General features: G+C 38.4%; 1 protein-coding gene across 13 annotated transcripts in view; it reads left to right on the top strand.

The window, feature by feature from the left end:
* Positions 1 to 27815, top strand: part of GTDC1 (glycosyltransferase like domain containing 1) — a 387156-nt gene that overhangs the window by 321809 nt on the left and 37532 nt on the right. For all 13 annotated transcript variants that reach the window (XR_005985414.1, XM_041739303.1, XM_041739297.1 and 10 more), the window contains one exon: positions 1211 to 1555. Coding sequence is in view for 12 of the 13 variants with exons in the window: in XM_041739303.1 (XP_041595237.1) it covers positions 1211 to 1555 (345 nt within the window). In the remaining variant the exon portion in view is untranslated. The remainder of the gene's footprint in view (positions 1 to 1210; positions 1556 to 27815) is intronic.

Genomic DNA, 27815 nt, shown 5'->3' with positions numbered 1-27815 from the left:
TTTTATGCATTTTTAGGGTTTCTTGATTCCTTTCTTAGACATTCTTTTGAGGTTCTCAACTCACTTCATTAGAATGAAGTTAATCTCTCAGATTCTCATTTTACTCTTCCAAATGTTCCTTATTGCTCTCCTTCCACGGTTCTTCTTCCTCATCTACCTCTTATATGCATATACTCTCCATTTCTTCACTTACTCAACAATCCAGGGAAGGGGTCAAGTCTCAAGACGGGCCTCAAGGATTCTGAGAAAGCACTTGTCATTTGGCTTCAGTCTACCTCTCTAGACCTCTCACTCTGAGACCTGGCCCCACCCCCTTTAGATTGCTTGTTATTCCCTGAAGAGTTTATGTTCTTTCCCAGCCCTTTCCTTTTATCACAACATTGAATTTCCCCCCTTTCTGCCTTTCAAAGTCCTTTGAGTAAAACCATCTTTAAGCCTTTACTGATCCCCAAGTCAGAATTAATCTCAAGTTCTGTTTTAAAAGTTGGAACATCCATTCTTTATGCATTCCAACACAGACTAGTTGGTCGTTCATGTCTGTTCTAAGCGCTACTGGTTTGCTCCCCAGTAGTGACTTCTTGATTTCATTTTATTTAGATGCTTCTATCAGTAAGTAACAGATGCCAAGCTCTGTATGCTAAAGCATTATAGAAGATGGGGGAGAAATTGCATTGAAAAAATATCCTTCAAGAAATATTCTCAAGTTGGATTTAATAATAAAAATGTGTGTACAGGTACCCAGGCGTACAGAACAACGTTGTGAGCAGAAATGGCCAGTGTTAATCAAGGGAGTTTCAAGCATTTTTGTTGGCTAATGATTAAGTGTGGCTTGGAAATATGCATTGGGCCATGCAGTGACTGGAAAATGTAAAATGGAACTCTACCAAGATGAGTGAAGGGAGAGTGATAAATCATCTCTCTACTCGTATTTTTCACAGTATGTACAGTACAGGTTTTTTTTTTTTTTTTTTTTTTTTTTTTTTTGGCCAGTACAGGTTTTATAGCCACAGAAACTCTTTGAAAACCACTCAAAGACAATGGTGGTCTCATTTCAAAGTTTTGGACTTTCCCTGGATGGCTACTACTTTTGTACTTTCTCTGGAATGTTTGTTATATGTTTATTTTTGTCAGTTTTCCACATCATCACTGTGTCCTTACAGAAAGGTAAAGGACAAGTTTTAAATGGTATTGCATTTCCTTTTCATAACAGATTCATGCCCAAGCACAAAACAATCCATTTACAGAAGATTCTCGGCCTGAAAGGAAGTGGTGGCACTGCTCCATCCGCGGCCCTTCCTTTCCAACATGAGCAGAAAGGTTCTGAGAATTTATTGAAGAATTTTAATTCAGAGTCTGGACCTTGCAATGCTGCACAACAAGAAAACCCGGGTAGCTCACTAACACAGGAGTCAGCCTTGAGAACGTGCGACTCATCAGATAATTCAAGCTCTCACCTGAAGGAAAATAAACAAAATACGACTTTTCATCCCTGTGACATTTTGGGTGGAACCAATGATCCGCAGAGACCACTGCACATCGTGTGGCCTCACAGGTGGTAAGTTTGGGATGTGCCAATTGAGTAAGAGTTGGAGACCGGTAACAGAGAATATAATTCTGATGGTGGACTTAGTAAATTATCGTCCCTATAGCTGTAGGAAAAGACTGCTTTGGTGTGGTAGTACCACTAACATGGTACCAAGGTAGAATTATCTTTATATCCATATAGAAATAGTTGCATGTTTAGATTAAATTGGAATTACAGATAATCATTTGCAGTGATTTGCTTATCTAACAACAGCAGCTAGACACCTCTAGAAAATCAAATCCTGTTCAGGAAGTTTCAAACTATAAAAACAGGATTCCTTATCTATATGTCTATATATATACACACATGTATATGTGCTGTTATCATATGACTGTTTCATATAGACACCGTGTTAAAGCAATATTACCATTAAAACAAAACGATTTCCATTACTTCCTAATTTGTCCAGTTTCAACTGGGTGCCTTTATTTCACCTGTCATAAAATGTATCAGTACATTCGCAGCAGTGCCCCTGCTCCTAAATGCCTCTGTATCGTGCTAAAGCAAAACACTTCCCAGCGGAATCTCCTCTGAACAGGAAAATCAACTGCGGCGTGTAATCGTACCAAATACAAACTCATAAACTCAACCCTGGTTCCTATAAATTAGGATTTAAAGAGGTAAAATGTCCTGATAATCTTCTGGTATTAGGCATGAACATTTTAATCTAGTTTTTATTCCTCCCAGTTAGTTTAATCTGCATGTGGCCTGATTAGAGTTCACTTCCCCCCACAGATTATGGTCTCTTTATTGCAGAGATGCTGGGCTGATCATTAGGTCCGATTTTCTGAGAGCAACTGTTTACAGGTGAAGTAATAAGCACACCACACCGGCCAGGCAAAGCGCCTTTGCCGGGGATTTGACTTCCAGCACATTAAAACTCCAGAAGCTCTCCCAGTTGATCTGCAGCATCTGGTACCTAAAGGGATTTTCATCTTGGACTCTAAATGAATGAACGCAAAATTTGGGGATTGAAAGTTGATGTGGAATGTGTCTTTGGGTTTGTCCGTTCAACTTCACACTTCCGGCATACCCTTTGTATGAAAGTAACTTTTCTTTTAAAGCCGTATTTTACTTAGAAGGGGACGCTGTTTGACATTCTTGTGTGTTATTTTAAAGTGCATCGGGTCTGGATGAGATTAACCTGTTTCAAGGTAAAATAGGTGTCATCATTCTCTCGGTCCTGGAAAGCTTTTCCTTTTATTCTGCTAACCTTTGGTTGCCTCCGAAGTAATACCTATTGCAAGAAAATCAGTTCTAGAAAGTTTGGTTCTGGGTTAGCATGGAAATGCAGAATTAAATTTGTAGGCTCCTACTACAAAGCAGCATACTGATATGGGGGGGAAAAGTGAGAACCACATTATTATCCAATCCTTTGCACAAAATAAGACAGAGCTATGTTAATAAAATTAACAATATTAAATTGAATAATTCCCTCTCTTCCTTTGTATATTTTTGCTTTAATTTAATTTAATTGCCTAAAGTTAGTTGCTTAAAGAGATGCAGCATTATGTTTGTGCACATTCTTATTGTTAAAGCTAAATTATTTTTAATTTGGAGGAGAGGGAAAAAAAGCCGCATCAGCAAGAGTAAATGCCAAAATATAAAAGTAACACATTCATCCTTACGGGTAATATAGTAGAACATTGGAAACTTGGAGGTTGCCAGACACATAGCTAACATTAGGGCTAATTTTGAAAATCTAGCGTGCAGTCAATTTTACTGATGCCTGGGGACATACAAGGTAGAAGCTGACAAGAGAACTAATTTTGTTTGGGTTATTTACTGCTATGCATCATCCGCGGGTTCCCGCCTGACACACAGCTATATGAAGGGGGATATTATCACACACTCAAAATTTATGTTGACATTCGATATTTGTTCAATATGTCAGCAGTATTACTTTCATAATCAAAAGAGTAAGAAAAAGAGAAAAGAAAAGCACTTTATGCTCATATAGATATATCTTTTTAATAACAGTCTATAAGGTTAATATAGTTTACCTTTGAGAGTATACAATGAAAACAAGCAGGGTTAGGAGGGGAAATGACAGAAAGCATCAACCCGAGCTGTTTGTTTGCCATTACCTAAGCGAGCCATGTCAGCTCTCTGGCCCGCGTCTGATAGCTATTTGTTGTACAGAGAGCACAGCATAAAAAAAAATATCAAACTCTTAATACTATTGTGTGCCCATAACCATCTGTCACTGCTAGCCTGGAGATGAGAGGAAGATTACGAGGAATAAACACTGAGCCGCCGAGCATTGGTAAAGCCTTCGGGCAAAAAACTCTTGTGAGGACATCAAAGACATTCTAATTCCGAGGCAGTCAAGGATTACAGTGTGTAACCTGTGCTGACAACAGATAAATGACTGGCAATATTGTGCCAGAGCTGTTGGGTCCTGCATGGAGTACTGATGATGATGATGATGATGTTATCTTGCAGAATGGACTCTGCTGGGATAATTTTATGATAAAACACTTTTTTCAAATGCCACTGGGTCTAGGCAGACATTTACTAGCTACAGGGGTAGCAATCAGTTTCTTCAAAATTTACTGTTCTAAGCCCATTAGAGTTCCAACACAGCAAGGCTCTTCAATGAAAATCTAAAACGCCTATATTTTCTTTAGGAGAATATATGCAAATGTCGTGAGCTGAACTCCTACCCTTTAGTGGTAGATGCTTTATCATCTGATTTATGTAAATTTGCTCATAAAAATACAGTTTATTTTTAATTGGTGAATATGAATTAGAAAATTAAGATTCTGGCTCAGCATTCGTCAGACATGCCCGGTCCCAAGCACACATTTATTTATACCTCTGATCGCCTGGGTAGAAATCCTAGAACCGACCGGTCGATACGAACTATATCCTCAAGGAGACCATTGGTCAGTACTAGAAATGACCAGGGTTGGATTTGCAGGCTCAACCCTCTTAGTTTGGGGCCTCCCCCACCTCTATCTACACCTCCCTCCTTCCTGTCCTTATCGGGAGCTAATTAAACTACCTGCTCGAGGCGGGGTTTTCTTTAGAGTAGCCTGCGGGAAGCTCTGCGGCCTGGCCTGTCGCCTTTTTGCCTTGGCCACTTAACAGAGAGAAGGGACTTAAGGAGAGGGAACACAGGGATGATTGTTCCCCCTGTAAACAAAAGGGAGAGACGGCCACCAGAGAGGGCAACAGGATTCTCGGAGCCTGTCATTACCTTGCCCAACAAAACAAAAATAAAGGCCTCCTCCTTATCATAAAAAATATGCCCATGAAATCATGCCGTTGCAGTCGCCAACTCTAAAAATGAAGTGATGCTGACCTCATTGTGTTAGTTCCACGCCGGGATCATGAATGGTCTAAAATATAGTGTTAGCCTCTAACATATCTCGTACTAAGTCAACCAAATGTAGAGCCTCCTTGCTAGGATATGTATCAAAATCAAAAGTGACATTTTCTAGAAGATACATTCTGGCTTTAAATCTGTGTTAAAATGTCTGTGCATGAGAACAGGCCCTTCACTGCAATGCTTGCCCCCTCTCTTCATTCTTTCTGAATCTGAGCTTGTCAAGGATTATAGTGTGCAACCTCTGCTGACAGTAGATAAATAACTGACAGTATTTTAGCAGAGTTGCTGGGTTCTCTGCAGAGTAATTTGTTTTCTCCCTTCTACCCAGTCTTTAGTGTTTTGTTATAAACATCTGTAGCAAGGCATGGTTAATAGCAACGACTTAGAGAGAAAGACCTGTAAAAAATACACTGCAATTGGCAACGCCTTTTCTTAAACCCATTTTCTTTGTAACTATTACAACGTTTAAATATTCTCTTGATTTTAATGGGCACCGAAGGCATACTGCTGGAGGGACAGAGAAAGTAAGTTTACAAGACGTTGAAAGATAGCACTCTTAAGGCTGCGGTTCTCAAACTCTTTGATCTAAAGACCCCTTCGTGCTCTTAAAAATGACTGGGACACCGTAGATCTCTCTCTCTCTCTCTCTCTCTCTCTCTCTCTCTCTCTCTCTTTTTTAGTTACACCTATCAAAATTTAGCATATTAAAAATTAAAGCTAAGGGAAAACTTTTAAAAATCTACATTAAATCATTGAAAAGTAATAGTAAAGAACCACATACGTGTTAATATTAATGTATTCTTATGAAAATAACTAATGAAAGCAAAATAATTAGTGAGAAGAGTGACATTATTTTATATTTTTGTAAATCTATAATCTCTGAGTCGAAGAGAGTTCAATTTTTATATCTGCTTAAGTATTCAATCTGTTGCAATATGTTGTTTTGGTGGAGGTTTCGGAAGAAAATTCTGCCTCACAGAGAGAATTGGAAAAGGAAAGAGTGTTTTAATGACCTGCTCAGATTATTGCAGGTATCCTTTGCTGCTACCCGGCAAGTAGGAGTTTCTCAGAGATCTCCGAGATTAGACCACTCAGTGGCTCTTCATACTCTCTTGCTTGGTGTCTAAATGGATTTTGTAACATCGCGCATTGGTCACTTGGAAAATACGTGATTGATGAATTGTGCAGATCTTCCAAGTATTGACAAAATTCATTATTTCAGAGAATCAGGTTGTTAATATCACCACTGAGATCAGCAGACTTTTTGATTATTGGGAAGTTGTCAAGCTCACGGTGTAGATACACTTTTTCCAGAATTCCAATTTTCAATTAAAATCTTGAATTTATCATTGCAACAAATATTATCGGTCGTTAATAGAGGAGACGTGTTCACGTGGCTCGTATTTGAGAAAATGTCTGCCAAATACCCAAGGCTAATTAACCATGGTTGGCCTATCAGTTCTTAGAAGCAAAATTAGTGTTTTGTGAAAAAAGCAACTAGTCAGCTCGTAACTCAAACAATCATACAAATACTGTTTCTCAAGACAACCAGTGTGTCCTGGGACACAAAGATGCAGTGTGTGTATTTCCAGTTTATCACATTGAATATTAAAAGAAGTCTCTTGAAGGGAGGAAATTTAATAAAATTAGTAACTTTAATGCTTCTTCAAGGGCATTCTTAAGTGAAACGATCTTTTTTTTTTTCTTTTACTGCAAGTGCAGGTGGTCAAGAATGCAACAACTACTAGTTCAGTTTGGTGCCACTGCCTTGAATCACCCTGAGGTCCCAGAACCCTTTTGCATCAGTGTTTCTTCACTATTGAGGCATGTGTCAACACAGTGAAGAAGGCAAATTATGTCTTAGTATTATTGTAAAAATAGTTTGACTTTGCAGAGCCCATGAAAGGGCTTGAATGTCCCCAGGAATCACTGCGGCGCTCTTGAGAACCACTGTCAAACAGAACTGATAATGACATATGTACAAATATGTCTGCCGCCAGTCATTGGATTGCCTAATTTTTAGTTTTCACAGACTCCTTTTTTCTTGCCCTGAATGTTAATATATTAACATGTAGGTTTATATGGCATGTGGATATTGGGGTTTCACAGTTGGTGGCAAACAAGTGTTCATCATATATAAGAGCACTTTTTCTCAGACCAAAGAAGGTTTGTGTCAAAATGGGCTCAGTAGTCAGGAAGCAGTAGGAGAGATCTCCAACGCAAATTCTGTTCTAATCTGAAAGCCCCTCTGCGTGCCTCATAAGTGGGTGTGTTCTGGTTAAGAAAGATCAGGTGCAAGTGGCCTGTGAGGCACGTTGAGGAGTTTGAAATTGTTAAGAGTAGCTATGGTGATAAGTTCCACCATGACTCCATTACATGGACTATGGGAAAATTGTCAGAGCTTTTCACTTAAAGTGGAGTGACTTTTTATGAGCTATATGTTACTTGCAATATTTTCCGTAAAGTAATGATAAAACAATTTATGCAATGTTGATTGTGGTTAAGAGTGTAAATTTGGAAAGGAAAAGGCTCAGTCATTGAGAAATAAAAACAGATTTGAAGCATACTTAGGTAAATCATATACTGTAATATTGAAAGAATTTGACATATTTTTAGAAACTTTGGCAACTTCTAACTGAAAACAAATGATTGATATAAAATGGAAAATTGTACTTTATTACTTAAGAGTAAAATAAATTACTTTTTTTTTCCATTCTTTGACTCTGAGGTTTAAAAATACAACTTTGAAAACAAAATTGATGACTGCCTTCTGAAAAGTGTATGTTAAATAGATTGGATGTTATACTTTTTGATTTTCTTGTTGTCCAAGTAACTTGGGGAAAGTTTAGCAAATAGATTGTCTTAAATCTTTCAGGTCTCATTGGTGATTGCTTAAGAATAGGATACATGAGGAGGACAGTCTTCAGGTGCCACAGCAGGATAAGAACTGAGAAGCAAAGTGTTAGATTTGGGACACCAATGTTCTCTTTCTATTTCAGTGTTATGAATAAATCTGTTTTTCTTTGGGAGAAATGATCCCCACAGAATTATAGTTCTGGAAAAGATGATCATGTCGTCTGGCCACCTGCCTTTCAGCATACTCCACCAAAGTGAGACCTATGAGAGTCCATCTTACTTGTCCTCATCTCCAGAAAAGATGATGCCCCTACATGCCTTCCAGTAGCACTATTCATTTTCACATTTAAATATCTTTGATGTAAGGAATTGATTATAGATTTATTCTCAATTCAGTGCTAAGCTCTCTTCAGTTATATTTCTTAGCCTATGGGTATTTTTGTTTGTGTGTTTGATGGTATTGGTTTGTTGGTTGGTTGGTTCATTGGTTTTTGTCCTTAAAACATCTCAAGTGAACTCTATCACTTAAAAAACAAACAAAAAAACAAACAAACAAAAAAAACTCTCCAGAGAACTTTATCAGAGTCTTTGAAAAGTAGTAATCAAATACCTGGCTTAGATTTCAATGTGTTACATCACTTGCTTAATTTGTCTTCTAAAGTAGTACTATCAGATGAACCTCTGGGAATCTGGTACAAGATTTTTAATTAGTAGGAAAACAAATGCTGGGAAATTCAAATGTATGGCCAAAAAACATAACCTTAACAAAATTCCATTTATATTTTCTAAAATTCCACTCCTAGATGCCTTGCTACTTTCCAAACTATTGAACATATGAAAAATATAACAAACTGAGCTCTGGTTTCTCCTTGCTTCTTGGGCTGTTTCTAACTTTCCCACATACCACATCAGCATGAAGAACATTCACCAAATGGTCCTTACTGTCTTAGTGTTATTATCTCTGGAATATCATTAACTAAAGCTCTCGTTATCCTTTTCTTCCAAACAGGGTTAAAAAGATCTCTAAACTTGGCTCCTTAAACATACTAATTGGTGCAAAAGATGCTATTTGATTATGGTATGCTTATGACAGTCATCTTCAACCACTCAAGACCTATATCTGCTTTTGCTTCATTCTATCTCAAATGTTTTGATAAAATCCCGTACCCTATACCCCACTGATTTATTTAATACTGCAGGTCAGGAGTGAGTGAGTTGGGAAGTAGATAGCTAGGTCATATGGATAGATGACTGAGCAGATGAACGATGGATGGCTAAGTAGGTAGATAGATTACCTGTTTACTACATATATGTATGTCATATATGTGATGTGTGTAGGGGGGTAAATATATTTCTCCTTCCAAGTCACCAAACCTTTCTTTTTATGGTCCCTGTTGACCTGATCCCTATTTAGCACACTTTTTCCTCCTTTTTTCAGGATTTAATATCCCTCCTATTGTTCTCAATGTATGGTGTTTTCTCTTTTCATGACCGTAATTACCATTATACCTTTTTAAAGATGCCCTGAAATCCTCTGCCTTCCACAGACAGGTGCCCTGATTTCAATTCCAGTGATGTGTGAATTCCCCTGCCTGTGAATTTTCATGCACCGAGGTCACAGTGCAGTCCACTGCACCACATAAGCGTGTAACAAAACTGCACTTTCCACACTGCCTCATCTCATGTTTTAAGTGGTGTCGTTTGGTTTAGCCTAAAGTACTCCAGGATAGAGACAGAGACATTTTTTGGAGGGGGGTGGTGGGGAGATTTTTTTCAATAGCATCTGGCTGGAATACCGTAGGATATGTAGAATATTTAGTTGATGTTACGTAATGCTGATGACGATGAATCCTAGGGTGACTCTGGTGATTGCCTCTTACTCATTCAGTAAGTCCAGTTGAGGATGAGTTTCTCATCCTGAGAAGAAAGAAATGAAAATATAAAAGGCTTCAATTAACCAAATGGCAAGTGGAGATGGTCACGGGATCAGCATTGCTTTTACAAAACATATGTTTTGTTTGTTTTAGATTTGTTTTTTTTGGGGGGGGAGGGGCTAGTGAAATGCCTTTATAGGAGTTATAAAGACAAATCCCGCAGGACTTTGTTAAAATGGAATCATTCATTTTAACAGAAGGGTAATAGAAAAAGTGTCATTATGTTGTTTGGGAAGAAGGGCTCAAACTGGTTAAAACCAAAATATTTTCTTAGTTATCACTGAAAAATAAATCCAGAAGGGAAGATCCTTCTAGGTTATTTTTTTCACCTACCCATCCGCCATCATCCAGATGTGTGAACCATTTTAAAACAATTCATTGAAATTACTTTCTAAACTGTTAACGATCCCAAGTGAATGAGAGTCTATGGCTTTTCTGAGTTATCCAGACTAAGCTTCAGTGTCCAGATTTTTCTTTCTTTCTTTTTTCTTTTTTCTTTTCTTTTTTTTTTCTCAATCACACCAAAGAATTCTAAGTTAGAATAGCAATAACTATTATAAAATATGTAAGGGTTTTTTTTTTTCCCCTTGTATCATCTTATTGGCTATGCAACTAATTAGCTATTTCAGCACTATTCAGGCTAACATCATTTGTTGGTTAAACAAAAGAAGGGGAAATTTCAGAAACACAAAGAGCCGAAATGTTTGAGATTTGTTCTTACTCAGATGTATACCTCATAGTGCCTATCTCCTGTTGAAGGAAATAATTTATCCTGATCTTAGTCAAAAGCATTTCTCTCTTTGCTGTCCTTTTTTATTAATTTAGATATGTTTCTAGGATGAGAAATGATGTTACTTCTAATTATGGTTACATGTAGTTAATTTCCTTCTTTTTCCTAAGCTTGGTGTGAAAGGCAGTTTCCTCCAAAAGAGGGGTGGGAGGGGGATGGGGGGAGCTGGTTACCGGGAGGGGAGAATACTGATAGAGCTGATCTTCCTGTTGCCTTAGCAACAGATTTATTTATTAGGGGTTGAAATGACATGAGTTAATATACCGCATACCTGCTGATCGGCAAACTCCCCTATTTCAGCTGCAGTTGACAATTAAGTCCTGGACAGCTACAGCCAGGGGTTAATGTTCCTCATTAGGAGAACTAGGTCATTACTGGGAAATCAAGGCACTTAAGGCAGCATGGGTAAAATACAAAATTCAGCATCCAGACGAGTGAGGCTTTTTTATGTTAATTAACCTTATTTTCCTAGGTTTAAAAAAATCTTATATGCACATGACAGTGGATCAATTAATTGAAAAAAAGAGCTAGTTTACTTTACTCTGAGTTGTCTTCATTTCCTTTGCAAGGATTTCATTATTTTATGGAAAATTCTTATGTCTATATGATGAGTAAAAAGGGTATTAAAATTAAGAAGGGAATCATCATGGAAATCAGCTTTACCACAAGGGAATGAGCAAATAAAAGCCTTGGAAATGAAAATAAATAAGCTTTGCTAATACCTCACCTAAGGAGCAGAATATAAGCCCATCAGAGCTGGGAGATATTTAGAGGTACTTCTTTGCTTCTTTATTAAGCAGTTACATAGTTATTTGACCTTCAGAAACTGAAACTTTGGAAAAGTGATTCCAAGTGGTTTGTAAACATTCTATTTGCAGAAAGCATGTAGCAGTTTAACAAACAATAACTTTCCAGTTCATAATTGGCTTTTTTTTAATACCAATAAAATTAGATACATTAGTTGAAAGTTTTTATTAAAATGTCTGAGTGGGTGTTTTTTTCCACTTGATAAGTTCATAAATAATGTATCAAGCCCCTTCTGAAAGCTTTGTTTTCTTATTTCTTTAAAGAGCCGTTATGTTGAAAGGGGGGTATTTACAGAGTCGAAACAGATTTATTGCCCAGAATCCTCTTTTATCTTCATTTCGGTACTGTGCCTCCACTGAAGCCACTTCTGACCAGTTCTTTCACTTACGGTAACTTTCTCTGTGCGACATAGACCAAAGCGAAAAGGTGCTCTTTCCAGCTGTATCCCCTGAACCACTTCTTCCGCTCACCAGAAAAATCTGAATCACTATGATTCTTCTCCCTCTACCCAAACACTATAAATGGTTGGTTGATTGACTTCCAGTCAACCTATTTCCAGAGACTTAGTTTAGAATTCCTGTTGTCCTTTTCCCCCTCATGGAAAAAATGCACAACTCTCCTTTAATTGATTAGCTCTCGGTGATTCAGTATATATTTTCACCTCCTCCCCACGATTGTTCTCCTGTTATCTAAGTGAGACGAGGCTCTTAGATGACTTCTTTAGAAAATACCATTGTAGGGGCGCCTGGGTGGCTCAGTCGGTTAAGCGTCTGCCTTCAGCTTAGGTCATGATCTCAGGATCCTGGGATCAAGTCCCACGTCAGGCTCCGGGCTCGGCAAGGAGTCTGCTTCTCCCTCTTCCTCTGCCCCTCCCCTCATTCATGCTCTCTTTCCCTCTCTCTCTCATATAAATAAATAAAATCTTTAATAAAAGAAAACAGAAAATACCATTCTGGTGAACCTCTGTATTATATATATTGCCACTTATCATCTGACTTAACATAAAATTAATGCATTAGGTGGCACCTGTCAGGGCTGCTTCCTTCAAAAAAGCATTTCCACTCTGAAATTAGATGTGATTCTTACACAACAGCCTCTTTTCACCTACCCTGACCAGTCCTTGGTTTCTAACAAGTTCTCTCAAAGAAAAAATTGTTTCCCCTTTTCAGAATCAGCACCCGAGAGCTAGAGTTATAGAATAAGGGGATATGGAAGAGACTCTTAGGTATTCCCCAGACTTCTTTCTCTTTTTCTTGGGAACACGGTTGGACTGCATGTTCCAGGCTCCATTGCAACTTGGCATGGCTTTATGACTGGGTCTTAGCCATTAAGTGTAAGCAGATGTGATGTGGGATACTTGAGGGCCCCACTTCCAGGTGGGGCATAAAAATATGCCACCCCACAGTATCCAATGAACTCTCCCTTTGGAAGGGGCAGACATAGGAGGTGTCTTGTTGAAGATGGCAGTGCCTCCACTGGCTTGGGGCCTTGAATGACCTCTAGAAGAAGGCTGCCCTTTTGATCTATCAACCTGACTTTATTTTTTTTTTAAGATTTTATTTATTCATGAAAGACACAGAAAGAGAGAGAGAGAGAGGCAGAGATACAGGCAGAGGGTGAACCAGGTTCCCTGCAGGGAACCTGATGTGGGACTCAATCCCTCGTCCCCAGGATCACGACCCAAGCCAAAGGCAGGCGCTCATCTCAGCCACCCAGGGGCCCCAACCTGACTTTATAACGAACCATTATGCTTGTTTTTTTTTTTTAATCCCCTTCACCTATCATATAAGTCATTTTTAATGTAGCCCACATCCCTACCTTAATGAGTGCAGACAGCTAGTACAGTAATCCAACAAATATGGCAGTGGTTTGACTTGAAAAGTAACAATGGAGGATGTAAGGAGCGGCCAGGATCTATTTTAAAGATTTTGGCCTAGGTGGATATATACAGGTGCTATTTACTGAGATGTGGATATATGTAGGTACTATTTGCTGAGATGAGAATGCTTGGGGAAGAGAAGGTTTTAAAAAGTTTGCCTTTGAATATATTAAGCTAGAGATACCTCTTAGAATGCTAGTGGAGATTTCCAGCTGGAAGCTAGATGAACAAGTCTTTTTATTCAGATGAACAATCCAGGCCAGAAAACAGAGATTTGGGAGTTCATCAGCATGGAAATGTTCAATTCCTATAAAATATTTAAAAATTTTGGATTTTAAGTACACTTTTAAAGTTTCTTCATTTTCAACATTAAATCTACACTAATTCTGTGGACAGCAGTTGCAGCTTGGTTATAGGGTAGTGTAGTAGAGTCTGGTCTCTCTACAAGTCCTGGGCCTCAGTTAACCAGCCTTGTGTGTGCCTTTTAAGCCAGTTACCTAGTCTCCAGCTTCAGTTTTCTTCTTTATAATATGGGAATAATATTAACACATTATACAGTTGTTCTGAGGGTTAGAGGAGATGATATATGTAAATAAGTCACCACAGTTCCTGGCATAGAGTAAGCATGTAATAAGCATAAGCTATTATTAGTAGTAAATAATACAGAGTGCTTCATTACCTCACAAGGCACTGTCACTTTGGACCACTGTCTCTTATTGGTTAAAATCAATTTTTTTTTCTTAACTCTCCTAGAAAAAGAAAAGAAAAGAAACAGCTAAATAAAGTCGTCTTTTTTTGTCTTCATTTTCAGCCTACCCAAAACAAGTACATACTGTACAGAAAAATGGAATTAAGCTACAGAGCACACACTTGTAAGGAGCAGCATCTGCCTTGTAAATGAAGTCTATAAAAGGCTACCAAATGTCCCTTCACATTTTTATGATTGTTAGGGTATTACTAAACCTGGATGGAAAAATGTTTTTTGAGGCTCTTACATCAAGCACCCACACTGTCAATATCACAAATTATTTCCGTTTTTTATAAGATGGCTGCCCTGCGGCTTCCTTAGGAAAGGCAATGCTATTTTAGCAGGAGTGATATAGTTTTAAAGATGTGATTTGGTAAGAAGCACTTTCTACCTTTATAATTGTCACATTTTTAAGCACATGCCTTTTAAAAACAAAAACAAACAGCTTTAATGGGATATAATTTATATATCACAAAATTCACCCATTTTAAATATGCAATTTAATAGTTTTTAGTAAATTTGCAGACCTGCGCAGCCATCACCACAATCCAGTCTTAGAACATTTCCATCGCTACAGAAGGAATTCTTCTGCCCCTTTTCAGTCATTCCTTGTTGACCCTGACCCCATGAAACCACTAATCTGCTTGCTCTCTCTGTAAATTTGCCTCTTCTGGACATTTCCTATAAATGGAATCATACAGTAGGTGGTCTTCTGCTTCTGATTTCTGTCACGTAGATCAGTGTCCTTGAGGCTCATCCGTGTTGTAGCGTGTATCAGGAGTCTCTTCTTCCTAATGCTGAATAATACTCCACTGTATGGATATGACGCATTTTATTTATTCATTCATCGTTTGGTAGACATGTGTATTGTTCCTACTTTTTTGATGATTGTGGATAATATTCCTCTGGACGGATTCTTCCATAGAAATCTTTGTGTCGACATACGTTTTCATTTATCTTGGGTAGATACCTAGGAGTAGAATTGCTAAGTTGTTTGGTAAATTTATGTTTATTTTTTTAAAAAAACAAGCAGATTGCTTTTAAGAACACTGAGTAATAACTCTTCCTTCTGAGGTTCATTCATTCATTTCAAAATATATTTGAGTTTCTTCTAAAGCTAGACATTGTACTAAGTACTAGATATAGGCAACTCTTTTTTTTTTAATTAATTAATTTATTTATTTGAGACAGAGAAAGAGAGAGAAAGAGAGAACACGAGCAGGGGGAAGGGCAGAGGGAGAGAGAGAAGCAGCCTTCCTGCTGAGCAAAGGAGCCCAATGTGGAGGCTCAATCCCAGGACCCTGAGATCATGACCTGAGCTGAGGGCAGATGCTTAACCAACTGAACCACCCAGGTGCCCCTAGGCAACTCTTCATTATCCACTGTAACTGGAAGGAAATGTAGTCTGGATATTTCAGATCCCCTCCTTATTCCTAAACCTAATATTGGGCATTCTTTCAAGCGTCTTCACAAAAATTCTATGATCTCACTAGACCTATTACTCTAAACATGTACCTAGCATGTATATGATAGGTAGTTGCCAGGAATTCAAAGAAGAAAGGCAAAATACTCTGCTCTTTAGGGGCCCACAGTCCAGGAAGGGAGACAAGTTTATAATGCTTGCATATATTCTCAGCATCTTTGCGTTTTTCAAAAATATAATATCTAATTCAGACTCCTTCTTTTCCCCCCTAAACTCCTATTTATAAATAGCACACTAATTCCCCTCACTCTGGGCTGCAAATGATTATCTTCTTTGATTTCTCATCGCTTTACTCTGTTAGCTTCATATGGCTACTATAACAACATATTGCATACTTGACAGCTTAGAACAATAGAAATTTATGCTCTCACAGTTCTGGAAGCCTGAAACCCAAAGTCAGTATCACCTGGCTAAAATCGAGATTGTCAGTAGGCCTCACTGCCTCCAGAAGATCTAGAGAAGAAACCATTCCAACTCCTGCCACCTGCCAGCCTTGTTCAGGTTATGGCTACCTCACTCCATCCTCTTCCTCTGGGGTCCTCCTCTTCTGTCTGTATCAAATCCACCTTGCCTCCTTCTTGTAAAGATGGACACATGTGATGCATTTAGGACCCAGCCAGATATTCCAGGATAATCTCCCAATCTCAAGATCGTTAACCACATCAACCACATCTGTACAGTCCTTTTTTGCCATATAAGGTAACATTAATAGTTTCTAAGGATTAGGATGTGAAGATCTCTGGAGCGGAGGGTTGGGGGGGTAGGTATTCAAACTAATATAAACTGCAAAAAATAAATAAATAAATGAAAATAAAAAATAAAAAAATATACTGCATATGCAGTCAATATGAAGTCTTTCATTCATCCATTCAGCCACTCATTTAATGTTTCTTGATCATAATATTACAGAATTAAGACTTGAGGATACAGTAGTAGGGAAAAGTTCACACAAGCAGTCCTTGCCTGCCTGGAACTCATAGCAGACCTTAATCAAGTAAAATTTGCCTCAGAGAAGTGTTACAAAGGAGAGATGGAAAGACAGAATGACGTGTAGCTTTTTTGTAGACATCCATTATAAATGCTTTAAGCAATGCTGAAAAGAACAAATTAGATGTCTACCATAAATGAGTATAATTCTCCTTTTTGATATTTCTTTCCCTCCATCTTTCTATCTCATAGTTTGGAACTTATGTACTATTTTGCTTTCTTTAAAGTGAGTAAGTACCCTAGTGGTTTTAATATTCCTCAAAAATTGCTTTGTTGGTGGCAAGTTCATCTCAAAATATCTTTCATTTCTCTATTATTCTTTGAGGACATTTTTTTCTGAGTATACAGTTCTGGGTTGAGATTACATTCTCTCAGCTTTATTTTACTACTGAGACATTACATTATCAGGCTCTTCTCTCTAGCTACTTTAAAGACCTTTACTTTGTCTTCTGTATACTTTACTTTCACATGATATTTGTAGGAATGGATTTCTCTTTGTAATCTTATTTGGGCTTGGTGAGATTTCTTAAATCTTGGAATCAGTGCCTTTCATCACTCTTGCAAAATATTCACACTTATATCTACAAATTATTGCCTCTGCCTCATTCTCTCCTTTTAGGGTTCCAGGTATTGATCTTTCTCACCATATCCTGTTTCTTAACCTACCTTCCATATTTTACATATCTTTTTAATTGGGTTTATCTTCAAGCTTACTATTTCTCTCTTAATTCCAATCATTTTTTAAATCTCTCTCGAACTTCTTTTTGTTATTTTTTCAAAATGAGCTGGTCAGTTTTAACCATCCCTTGCTCTCCATATAGTCTCTTATTTCCTTAAACACTTCAAACACACTGTTATAACCTACGTTTGATCTTTCCAATAGCTGAAACCTTTGTGGCTCTGCTGTCTTTCCTCTCTTTGTGCTTGGTGTCTTGTTTCCTGGGTGCATTTTATTTTTCACCATAAATCCATATTCTTTGGAACTTAACAAGGGGAATTCTTGGAGAAATGCCTGAATTGTATCTGGATTTCTCCAGAGGAAATGTGCATTTGCCTGTGTCAGATGTTTAAGGGAGCTACCAGCCCAGCACTAGTTGAAACTAAATTCTCAGTTAAGATTGTTTGTTGTCTCGTTGGTTGGTTGGTTGGTTAGACCACTGAGGTAGCTTCAGAGTTGTTTGAGGGCCAATGCAAGATGAAGATGTTGCAGGAGAATTTTATTAATCTGTAACAATAACATACATTTTTACATCTCTCCAGTGGATTCTTTTCATTCCATCGCACTGGGTCCCCTTGCCCCTGGTTCTAATCCTTGTAAATGTAAACCTAGACTACTGTAATCACCTCCTTATTTTCTCTTCTCTGACCTTAGCACAGTCTAGTTCATCTCTTGGGTTAATACACAGTACTGTCTCCATGTTATTTTGCTCAGAGTCCTGTGGCTTTCACTCTCTTCATCAGTCATCTCAATCTGGCTGTCCATTAAAATGAGGTTTTTGTTTCTTTTTTTTTTTTTTTTAAATTAGAAATGCCTAACCTCCTTATCCCAATTAAACCAGAATTTCTGAGCGTTGAGCCCTTGTGTCATCCCAGTCAACTCTAATGTGAGGCAAGACTGAGAACTATTAGCCTGCCAAAAAAAAAAAAAACACAAAAATGGAATTGTCTTCATCTAGCACTTAAGACTTCATAGCATAGTGGTGCTCAACCCTGCTGTATATCAGAAAATACCTAAGTGCAAGCCAAACTGAACGCTGACTCAGTTGATGTAAGATGGAAACAGCAGAGTGGAGCTTTTAACAGTTCCCTAAAGCCTACAACATGCAGGATTGAGAACCACTGTTCTAGAATCATAAATTAACAAACGTACAAGGGTCAGGCTGGTAGCATTAAGGAGTGAAAGGGTTAGCTGGGAACTGTGGGAAACTGGAGAGTTTCCCACTCCATATACGGCAGGCAGCCCTTCCTGATTACAAAATATGGTCATCACTTTGCAACTCCTGCTCTATAGTGTAGCCCATTTCACCTTTCAAATCTCAGTATAGAACTCGAAAAATAAGCAAGTATACTTATCCATGTGTGTCTATGTTTGTGTGTGTGCTTCCTCCATCCAGGAACTGGAGGGTACGGCTACCTTACTTTTTTCCCAACTCTACTCTTGCCCATGTGATTCCCTAACTGCAGTGCTTTCCTCCCTCCTCCTTAACTGTGTAAATCATCAACTACCCTGAAAGGACCAACTCTTGCTTTCTCTGACATGAGGATGGAGAGCTGATAACTGGAGATGTGTATTTGGGAGAGGCCCTTCCCAGGCCTGTCCCCCTCTGTCTCATGTAAACCTCTCTCCTCTGGGCTCTAATTAACTTGATGTACTTCTTTGCAATTTAAACAAAACAAAGCTTTATGTAGTGAAACTTTTTGGTATTTTAGCCTTATAGTTTCCACCAAATAGTTGATTTTATGAATAGATATTTATTACATTAAAGAATCCATCATAAAATGTTAAGAATTCTTTATGTAAGATAGTAGCTTTTAGGAACTAGGAGGTCTTAACTTGTGGATTATTTAGATAGGTGAGGATTTTAAAAAGCACTAAGACTGAATAAGAGGTAATTATGGCAGATGGAGTAAATAAGAGGTAGGAAAGAGTAAAACAAAGTATCTCATAATCTGATTTGGGCTGGGGAAAGATGAGTCAGCTGGAATGTCTTAAGTAAACTAACAGTGACAACAAGCCATATTCATTCCTTAACGTAAAATGTTGATGTGCAAGGCATTTATTCAAAAACTTATTAGAATGATCTTGCCCTTTTAGGTGAAGGTACTCATATTTGTAATTTAGCATAAGGACCGTGTAAATGAACTTGAACTATAGTACCAAGTACAAAGAATCCAAGATGTAATCATCACTCATTCATTTATTCACACATTCAACTCATATTTACATGAGGCAAGGAAGTTGGCACCCCCAGTATCCACATATGCCAGATTGTAATGTCTGAGCCCAGACTACAGCCAGACTGCCTGGTTTGAATCCCAGGTCACCCCCTTACCCCTGGGCCACTTGGGCAACGTGGCCAAGTTGCTTAATCTCACTAAGCCTCAGTTTCTTCACCTATAAATTAAGTAGGAGAATGGTACTTACCCCACATGGTTGCTGTAAGGCTGAAATTATTTAATCTCTCCAGTGGTCTTAGAACAGTTCCCGATCCATATAAGGGCTATCTATGCACCTTTGCTGTTGTTATTAATCTTTGTTTCTTTATAACTCAGCCCCGTTACCTGAGGGTTCTCTTGGTGAATTCATGATAATTCAGCAAATTTTAGGTTCTCCCTATTTTTTTCCTTTGGGAAGTACTTAAATTCTAAGGATGCTTAGTAAGCATCAGAGAAGATGGTTTGGTCTCAGTTGGCCCATGGCCACATTGGCATCCTCTGAAAAGAATATTGTCCTGTCTGACTCTGCAAACTTGCTCTCAGTCCTCCCTGACCCAGGCAATCTGTCTTCCTCAGTTGATCCCGTGCCGTGATGGCCACAGTTGCCCCTGCAAAGGTGCTGCCCCCGCCCCCCTCCACCGGCTTCTAGAAGAAAAGGCACAAGACCAAAGTCACTCTCGCATGCAACCAGCTCTCTGCCACCCTGTTTCTCCCAGTTTCCAGCCTTGGACATCCACTCAAGAGTATCTCCATCCTATCCAACTTGCCTCCCTCAGCCCACAGATTTTTCAGGAGTGGGTGGGGGGAGAGGGGGAGATGGGGAGGGAGAGTGTTAAGAAAAACCTACTTAGTGTTGGTCTCTAGAACTCTTATGTAGACTTCAGCGTCAGAATTTTATTATAAAATTCAAGACTTAACTATTTGTCTTCTCTTTGCATTTCTGTTTAATAACCTTACCTTAAGGGCAAAGATTATAGAGTATCTTTGCTCCTCAGGCTGGGGGTGGGGGAAGAGTAGATTTGCAAAGTAGCAAATATCCAGGGAGGAAACCCATTAAGCACATTGATTAATACTTCAAATATTATCCTTCTACACATGTATTGATAGGGCTTCTTTTGAGACCCCTGCCACAGAGAGCTCCCAGATAATTGTAGTACAGCATAATAAGGGAAAACCCAAAAGAGGAAGCAACTCATTCTGCCTAGAAGAGTCAGGCAACGCTTCACTGAGGAAGTGAAGATAATTGAAAGCGGATTCCATCAGGCACATTCCTCCTCAGCTCCTGAACCGCATATGCTGCAAGATAGAGCACCAAACAAAACTGAATGTGAACCTGCGCTCAGGGAGCCCAGAAAGACTCCACCAGAACTGGTAGCAGTGCTTTCTTTCACATTTCCATTGGTAACTCTAAAACTGAGGTGAACGGTCCAGTGGGCGTCCTTCCTTGTGTTTGGGGTGCACCTGGACTGGACCAAAGTGGGAGCAGGTGCGAGGAGGGCTGGTGGCAGCTTGATGTCCCCATTCCTACCTGAGCAACTAGAAAGCTCTGGTCTTCTCTTGTACCAGGGCCTGGAACTGCTGGACTAGAGGCCAGATTAAAAGCTTGTTGCACACCTGACCCGTACTTTGAGAGCCAGCCTCCAGCTGAAGTGAGATGGGCAGAATTTTTCCACACAGGCACCGGCCCATCTCACTTAAGTGTACCCTTTGCCCTTCCTCCCAGCAGGAGCCTTTTAGCTGCTGCCCAGACACCCAAACTGGCTTATGTCTGATATTTCACACGATTCTTACTCTCCTTGTACATCCTTCACCTCTCAATCTTGTCTTCTTGACCTTCCTTCTTTACCCATCTGAACTTACATTCTCTTAGTGATCTGTTTCAATATATTAATCCCCAGAGAATACAAGATACACACATGTGCACAGACATCCTTTTACTTTAAATCACACTAACATATAAATCCTTGCTAGTATTTTAGTGTGTTAACTTCCCGGGGGGATTTATTTACTAGGACCACAGCACCTTGCTAAAACTGGACCGCTAAGATATAGAAGGTTCTGGTTTTAAGGAGCTTCAGGCATTCTTAATAGTTATAGATGAGATTTATAGACAGTGGATTTTCCTTCTCAGCCCTAAAATCAGAGCATAGGAGCACCAACCTGTCTCCTTGACTAGAACCTAGATTCCTCGAGGGTTGGGTCTCTGTTCTCGTTAATTATACTTGTGCCCCAGTGCCTTGTACAAGTTGTGTCTGGCACACGGCAGTGTTCATTCTCCTTTATGGGAATTACTGACTTCACACAAGGATATTCTTGTCTTAAGGCCAAAAACGTATCCTAGGTAAGAGACTTTATTCTTGTTCTGAGTTTTTACACTTTAAATAATACACTATGAAAAAATACCAATTAAGTAGTCCTAGAATCATACTGTGGTGTTTCGTCCTAGATCATTTTGAACATAAAACTGGTATACTTGGCGTGCCTCCTAAGGTCATTGATATGCAAGTAAAAAAAAAAAAAAAGACCCCTTTGTAACTTCTCCTTGGTGGATCATATACTGTGAACCCAGTTTCCAGATGAAAACAGTAAGAGGCATTTATTATGTATCTGTCCTATGAATGCAACAAAGATATTATTTTTTTTTGCAACAAAGATATTAAACCACTAATTTCTTTCCTTGATTTAAATGGGTAAGATTGTAACTCATTTTAGTACTTAGCAGATCTAAAGTGTACCAATTACATTAACATTTCATCTTAAATAACTGTTGAAAAGTATTAAAAGTTTAAGAGTACAAAGCAAAACAGAAATAAATATTGAAGAAACTCTATGCAATAAAAAGTTAATTATTTAATTCTGCTCTTTGAATACACACTATCAAGAATATGGACGGACTTTGTCCTAATGAAAATAGTGTCAAAAGTGAATTACACATAATAGTGAATCATCGGATAAGTTCCCATTTAGAAAGTGTGATACTGGAACGCCTGGGTGGCTCAGTGGTTGGGCGTCTGTCTTTGATTCAGGTAGTGACCCCGGGACCCGGGATCAAGTCCCACATCGGGCTCCCTGCGTGGAGCCTGCTTCTCCCTCTGCCTGTGTCTCTGCCTCTCTCTCTCTCTCTCTCTCTGCATCTCTCATGAATAAATAAACAAATCTCAAAAAAAAATAGAAAGTGTGATACCATTTTTATTTTAAAAAAGAGAAAGTTCCATAAAATTTGACTCTAAATCAGAAGGAAGAGGGTTTTTTTAATGTTTACCTTTTTAAAAGATTACCTTTTTCTTAGGACTTTGCATGGGAAATTCAACTTTCAGTACCATTCTAATCCATGAAAATGGATGAACTATGTAGTCAGAAAAAAAAAAAAAAACTATTTCATATACCAGCCAATGTATTTCTGTAATCCTCCCAGAGAAGATGATTATCAAACAGACCACTTCTTGCAAAAAATACTTTCAATGTCTGATCTCTTACTTAGCACTTTATTCGCTGCTTCTTGAGACTGAACCTGGCACAGAGAAATTCTTAGCACTGGCAGCCCACAAACCCTGTGGATGTTGTGCTGAAGGAGAAATATTTGACTTTGCACCCTAAGCCCACTCTTTACTGTGGAGAAGCACCTTATGCCAGTTCTCTCTGCAAATCCAAGGGTACCCTCATCCACTTCACCTGTGTACCTGTTGATCTTCATTATTTTTGACAGCTTTCCCACCTATTGTGTGGTTCAGGGTTTCTGATGTCTTATTTTTGTGGAAGATCACATTTGCGCTCCATCTCTAGTTCTTCTTGTTGCTTTTGGGTAATTCTGAGAGGAGAAGAGGGATGACAGTTTACTCTCTTGATTTCAGTTCTAATTATCATAAGAAGGCGATTTGGTATGATGTTCTAATAGTCCTGGGAAGGAATGATGAGTGTGTGAACCATATCAAGAAAGGGAAGACAATGATGATAATGATAATGAGGAGTTGGTTCAGGGATTGATTGTTGTTGTGAGGGTGACTGGGTTAATGTGGCTTGGGTGACTGGATTAAAGGTGACATTTGACAAGCTTAGGGATACAATCCTGAGAAGAAAACTCCAGTTGTAGATATGTGTATCTTATACAAACAGAAATTTTACTTTAAATCATATTCGTAACTCCGTGTTGTAAATAATGCCTCCCATGTATTGAAGGCTCACTATACTGTTTCCATGTGTAACATAGTTGACACTTTAGATGCCTCCATGTGTAATTATCAAGGTAAACATTATAAGCTCAACACTGGTACATTCCACTTACTATCAATAACTGATTATAAAGCATAGCAAGCTTTATTTTTCACCCACTTATGATGGCTGTTAAGCTCACGGTGGGGCAGGGGGCACCTGGGTGGCTCAGTGGTTGAACGTCTGCCTTCAGCTCACGGCGTGATCCTGGGGTCCTGGGATCGAGTTCTGCATCGGGTGCCCCACAGGAGCCTGCTTGTCCCTCTGCATATGTCTCTGCCTCTCTCTGTGTGTCTCTCATGAATAAATAAAAATCTTAAAAAAAAAAAAAGCTTTCTGCAATAAGCTAAAGTGAGCATTCAGCATGTTGTAGAAAGAATGTTTTTTTAAAAAAATAAACTCACTAGAGGGGCTCCTGGATGACACAGTTGGTTGAACATCCAACTCTTGGTTTTGGCTTAGGTCGTGATCTCAAGGGTCGTGGAATCGAGCCCCTTGTTGGGCTCTACGCTCAGTGAGGAGTTTGCTCCAGATTCTCTCTCCTTCTCCCCGTACCTCTCCCTGGCTCACATGCTCTTTCTCTCTCTCTCTCTCTCTCCATCTCCTCCCCACTAAATAAATTAATAAACCTTAAAAAAAAATTTCACTAGAATATTTTTGAATTTCCAGTTCAATAAATGAAGAATAAAACAATGATGATTATAATAATCATCATAACAACAACAATAATAATAACAGCTATCCTTTATCGTGTATCTTCTGTTTCCTGGTCATTACAAATTGTTCCATAAACATCATCTCACTTAATCCCCTCAACAGCCCTTTGAAGTGAGTGCGATTAGCCAGACCGTTACAGGTGAAGAAGTTAAATCTCAGAGTGGTTTCGTAGCTTGCCCTGGATTACAGCTACTAAATATCAGAACTAGGATTTTAACCCTCTTTCCATTAGGCTATATTGTCCATCTAAACTGTTTTACTTCATTTATTCTGATAAAACTCACCCTATAGTCATTTATGACTAGAGTCAGAAATGAATTGATGATTATTGGCTTTAGAGAAGTATCTTCTTTTCTTCCTTTGGGTTTGCATACACTTCTAAAGCAAACTATTTAGTCAAAATGATCTTTCACCAAACACACTATATGCCATAGTTGACTAATTATCCGTTCTTTACCAGAAATAATGTGTTCTGATATCTGCTAACCATAAGTATATTTAATTAATTAAGACTTTGGTTCATGTGACTTCCCATTCTGGAGCACCTTTTCTTGAGCAATATAGTTAACTAATAGAATGTAATATTATTACAATATTCAGAATCTTTTGTTCTTTTCCATATGAATAAATAGTATACCTTTAGCACCTAATGTGAGCAACTCTTAATAACTTTAAAATAAGCAACAAATGACTAGAGTAATGAGGTTTGAGGCCCAACTTTTTTCTCTTATGATATTGTAAAAGGAACTAAGTAGAATAATACAGATTAATTCCATTTATAAGGATGTAGGGAAAATGGAGGGAATACATAATTAATCCTGTTTATAAAATGAAAAAACGCAACATATGTAGCAACAAGAACACATCATTTTGAGCAGGTCTTTCTAGAACAGACATTCCATATTGTGTTCCTCCTTTCCCACAGTCATTGCCATGACAATCTGGTATGCTTAACAGTCGCTGCTGAGTAAGGGAGACTGTCTCTTCTAGGGGATCTCTGTGTCAGCCAAAAAACACAGCAGTCTTCTTTGGGTCTAGAAACAAGACATACTATGTGGAATGGACAGGATTTTTGCATTTTTCTCCCCATTGGAGGGATTTCTTATGAACTACTCTGTCCGTTTCTATTTTAACATTTCAGAAATCAGAATGAGGCTTTGGAGTGGATTTTTCTCTTCAAGTTAAGATTCTTTGCCATGTGATTGAAGACCTTGTCATTTCTAGATGTGACAAAATGTCCACAACTGAATATGAAAACCTGTTATTAAGAATTGAAATCCATTTCGATGAAAGACATCTAATAATGCAGACCATGTTTAATTCTCCATTAAAAAAAAAAAACATGATCCTTCATGTCATTTCATAGACCTATCCTACCGTAGTTTTAAAAATATGACTGTCTCTATTCAGCCGTGACAGAACCATCATTCATTCATTTCAAAGTCATATTTTGAGTGCCCGCCAACTTCTGAGTCAAAGAGGTTCTCTGATGTTGTGGGACTTCCAGACTAATTATAAGGGGACAACATACAAGTAATTATGAAGTAACGTAAAAGAACACATTCATGAAATCATTAGTAGCATATGAATGCTAGTAGTGGAGTGATTCAGAGTGAGGATGGCATTTCACAAGGATGACTACTAGTAACAATAGATTTAAAGTCAATGAGAGAGACAATGGACAAGGAGTGGCAGAGAGGTGGGGAGAGCATGTTCCAGACTCAAGAATCATAGGCACAAGAGCTGTAGATTGTGAAGAGCAGTGAGAAAGGGAGAGAATGAAAATGAATATGAATACTAGTGCTTATTTGGGGGGACAGCAAGGATAAATGGTTGATGGAAATATCTGAATGTTGGATAGGGCAGCTTGACTTCAATTTAAAGGCTTTTAGTTACTGTAAGAGAGGAGATATCTCAGGAAAATCATGTTGAAGAAGATAATTGGAAAATGTTTTGGAAGCTGAACTGGCAGGGGAGCAGTCTGAAGCTCAGTGATGGTATAAAGGTATGAGGTGAGAACATGGTATTCTAAAAATGGAAATGATCAAGCAAATCTTAAATTATTTGTCTAGAAAAAAAATGGCAAAGTTGGTAATAAGTTGATTGGCAGGACAAGTTTGGAAGCAGCCTCCTTGCGTTCAAAAATGTGTCTGGCTTCAGATCCTGGAGTATTGGGAGAATGAGGCCATGCTGATACTAGAAAATTGTTTGGTCATTAGTGCTGAGTTCAACAGGGCAGCAGTTTAGTTTTTAAGTATTATGGATGAGTTAGCATTGGAAGGGCCAAGTGAAGATTCTGAATATCCACCTGATTACAAAAATCATAAAATCACCATTTACAGTAGATGGGAGTAAGAAGATTAGATTTAGAAGAGGTGATCTAGATTTAGAGTTGAGTCAAGGTGATAACTTTTTCAACGGTATGCCAGGCCTTTTCTAGACATGGGGAATACCAGATAAGCAAAGGCATAAGTTCTGCCCTCGTGCAACTTAAAACATAGCAGAAGGTAAAGCAGGTGAAACTTTGAAAGTCGGAGAGTTCCAAAAGTAGAGTGAACATTGTAGGAAGGGAGGAAAAACAAGAAAGAATTAAGGATTCTTCAAAAGAGAAATTTGAATGTTAAGAAAAGCATCACTTTTAGTATTTGAAACATCAAAAAATGAGAAACAATTTAAATGTCCATTAGCAGGACAAACTGTTCATAAGTAGGACAAAATTATACTAAAAATTTTGAGATATTAGGTAACCATTTGAAAATGAAATATCTGGGGAACCCCAGGTGGCTCAGCAGTTTAGCGCCTGCCTTGGGCCCCGGGCATGATCCTGGAGACCCGGGATCGAGTCCCATGTCGGGCTCCCTGCATGGAGCCTGCTTCTCCCTCTGCCTGTGTCTCTGCCTCTGTCTCTCTCTCTGTCTCTGTCTCTGTCTCTCACAAATAAATAAATAAAATATTTTTTAAAAGTAAAAATAAAAAATAAAAAAATAAAATGAAATATCTACATGTGTTGGTGGGTATAGATGTCTGTATTGTATTTAGTGAAAATGGAAAGTGCAAAATGACTGATACTGACCTCATATTTATAAAATGAGAAAGATATATACAAAAATACGTTCACACAAATATATATGTTTGCATATGCCTAGAAAGAGGTCAAACCCTGCACACCGAAGAACTGCTGGTAAGGGTTACATCCGAGGAGTACAATCAGGAGGGGTAATAAATAGGGGAATTCAGTGAAGACTTCATGTATTTCTGAATTATTTGTATTTTATTATAATGGGCATGCTTTTTTTTTTTCACAGTTGAAATGTATATTAAAATAATTGTAGATTCATCTTTAGTTGTAAGAAATAATACAGAATCTCATCCTGGAACTCTGATGCTATAAATGTTGGATCTTCTGTTGTCTCATAGGTCCCTGAGGTTCAGTTCTTTGTTTACGGTTTGTTTTTTTTTTTTAATTTTTTAGTCTGTTTTCTTGCTGATGTTCACATCAGGTAAGTTCTGTTTATGTCAAGATCACTGATTCTGTTCCATGCAATAGTT

This window comes from Vulpes lagopus, chromosome 24, assembly GCF_018345385.1.
Source record: "Vulpes lagopus strain Blue_001 chromosome 24, ASM1834538v1, whole genome shotgun sequence".
NCBI classification, from domain to species: Eukaryota; Metazoa; Chordata; class Mammalia; order Carnivora; family Canidae; genus Vulpes; species Vulpes lagopus.
The sequence above is the reverse complement of the archived record's forward strand: the minus strand, read 5'-3'. Positions and strand labels throughout refer to the sequence as shown.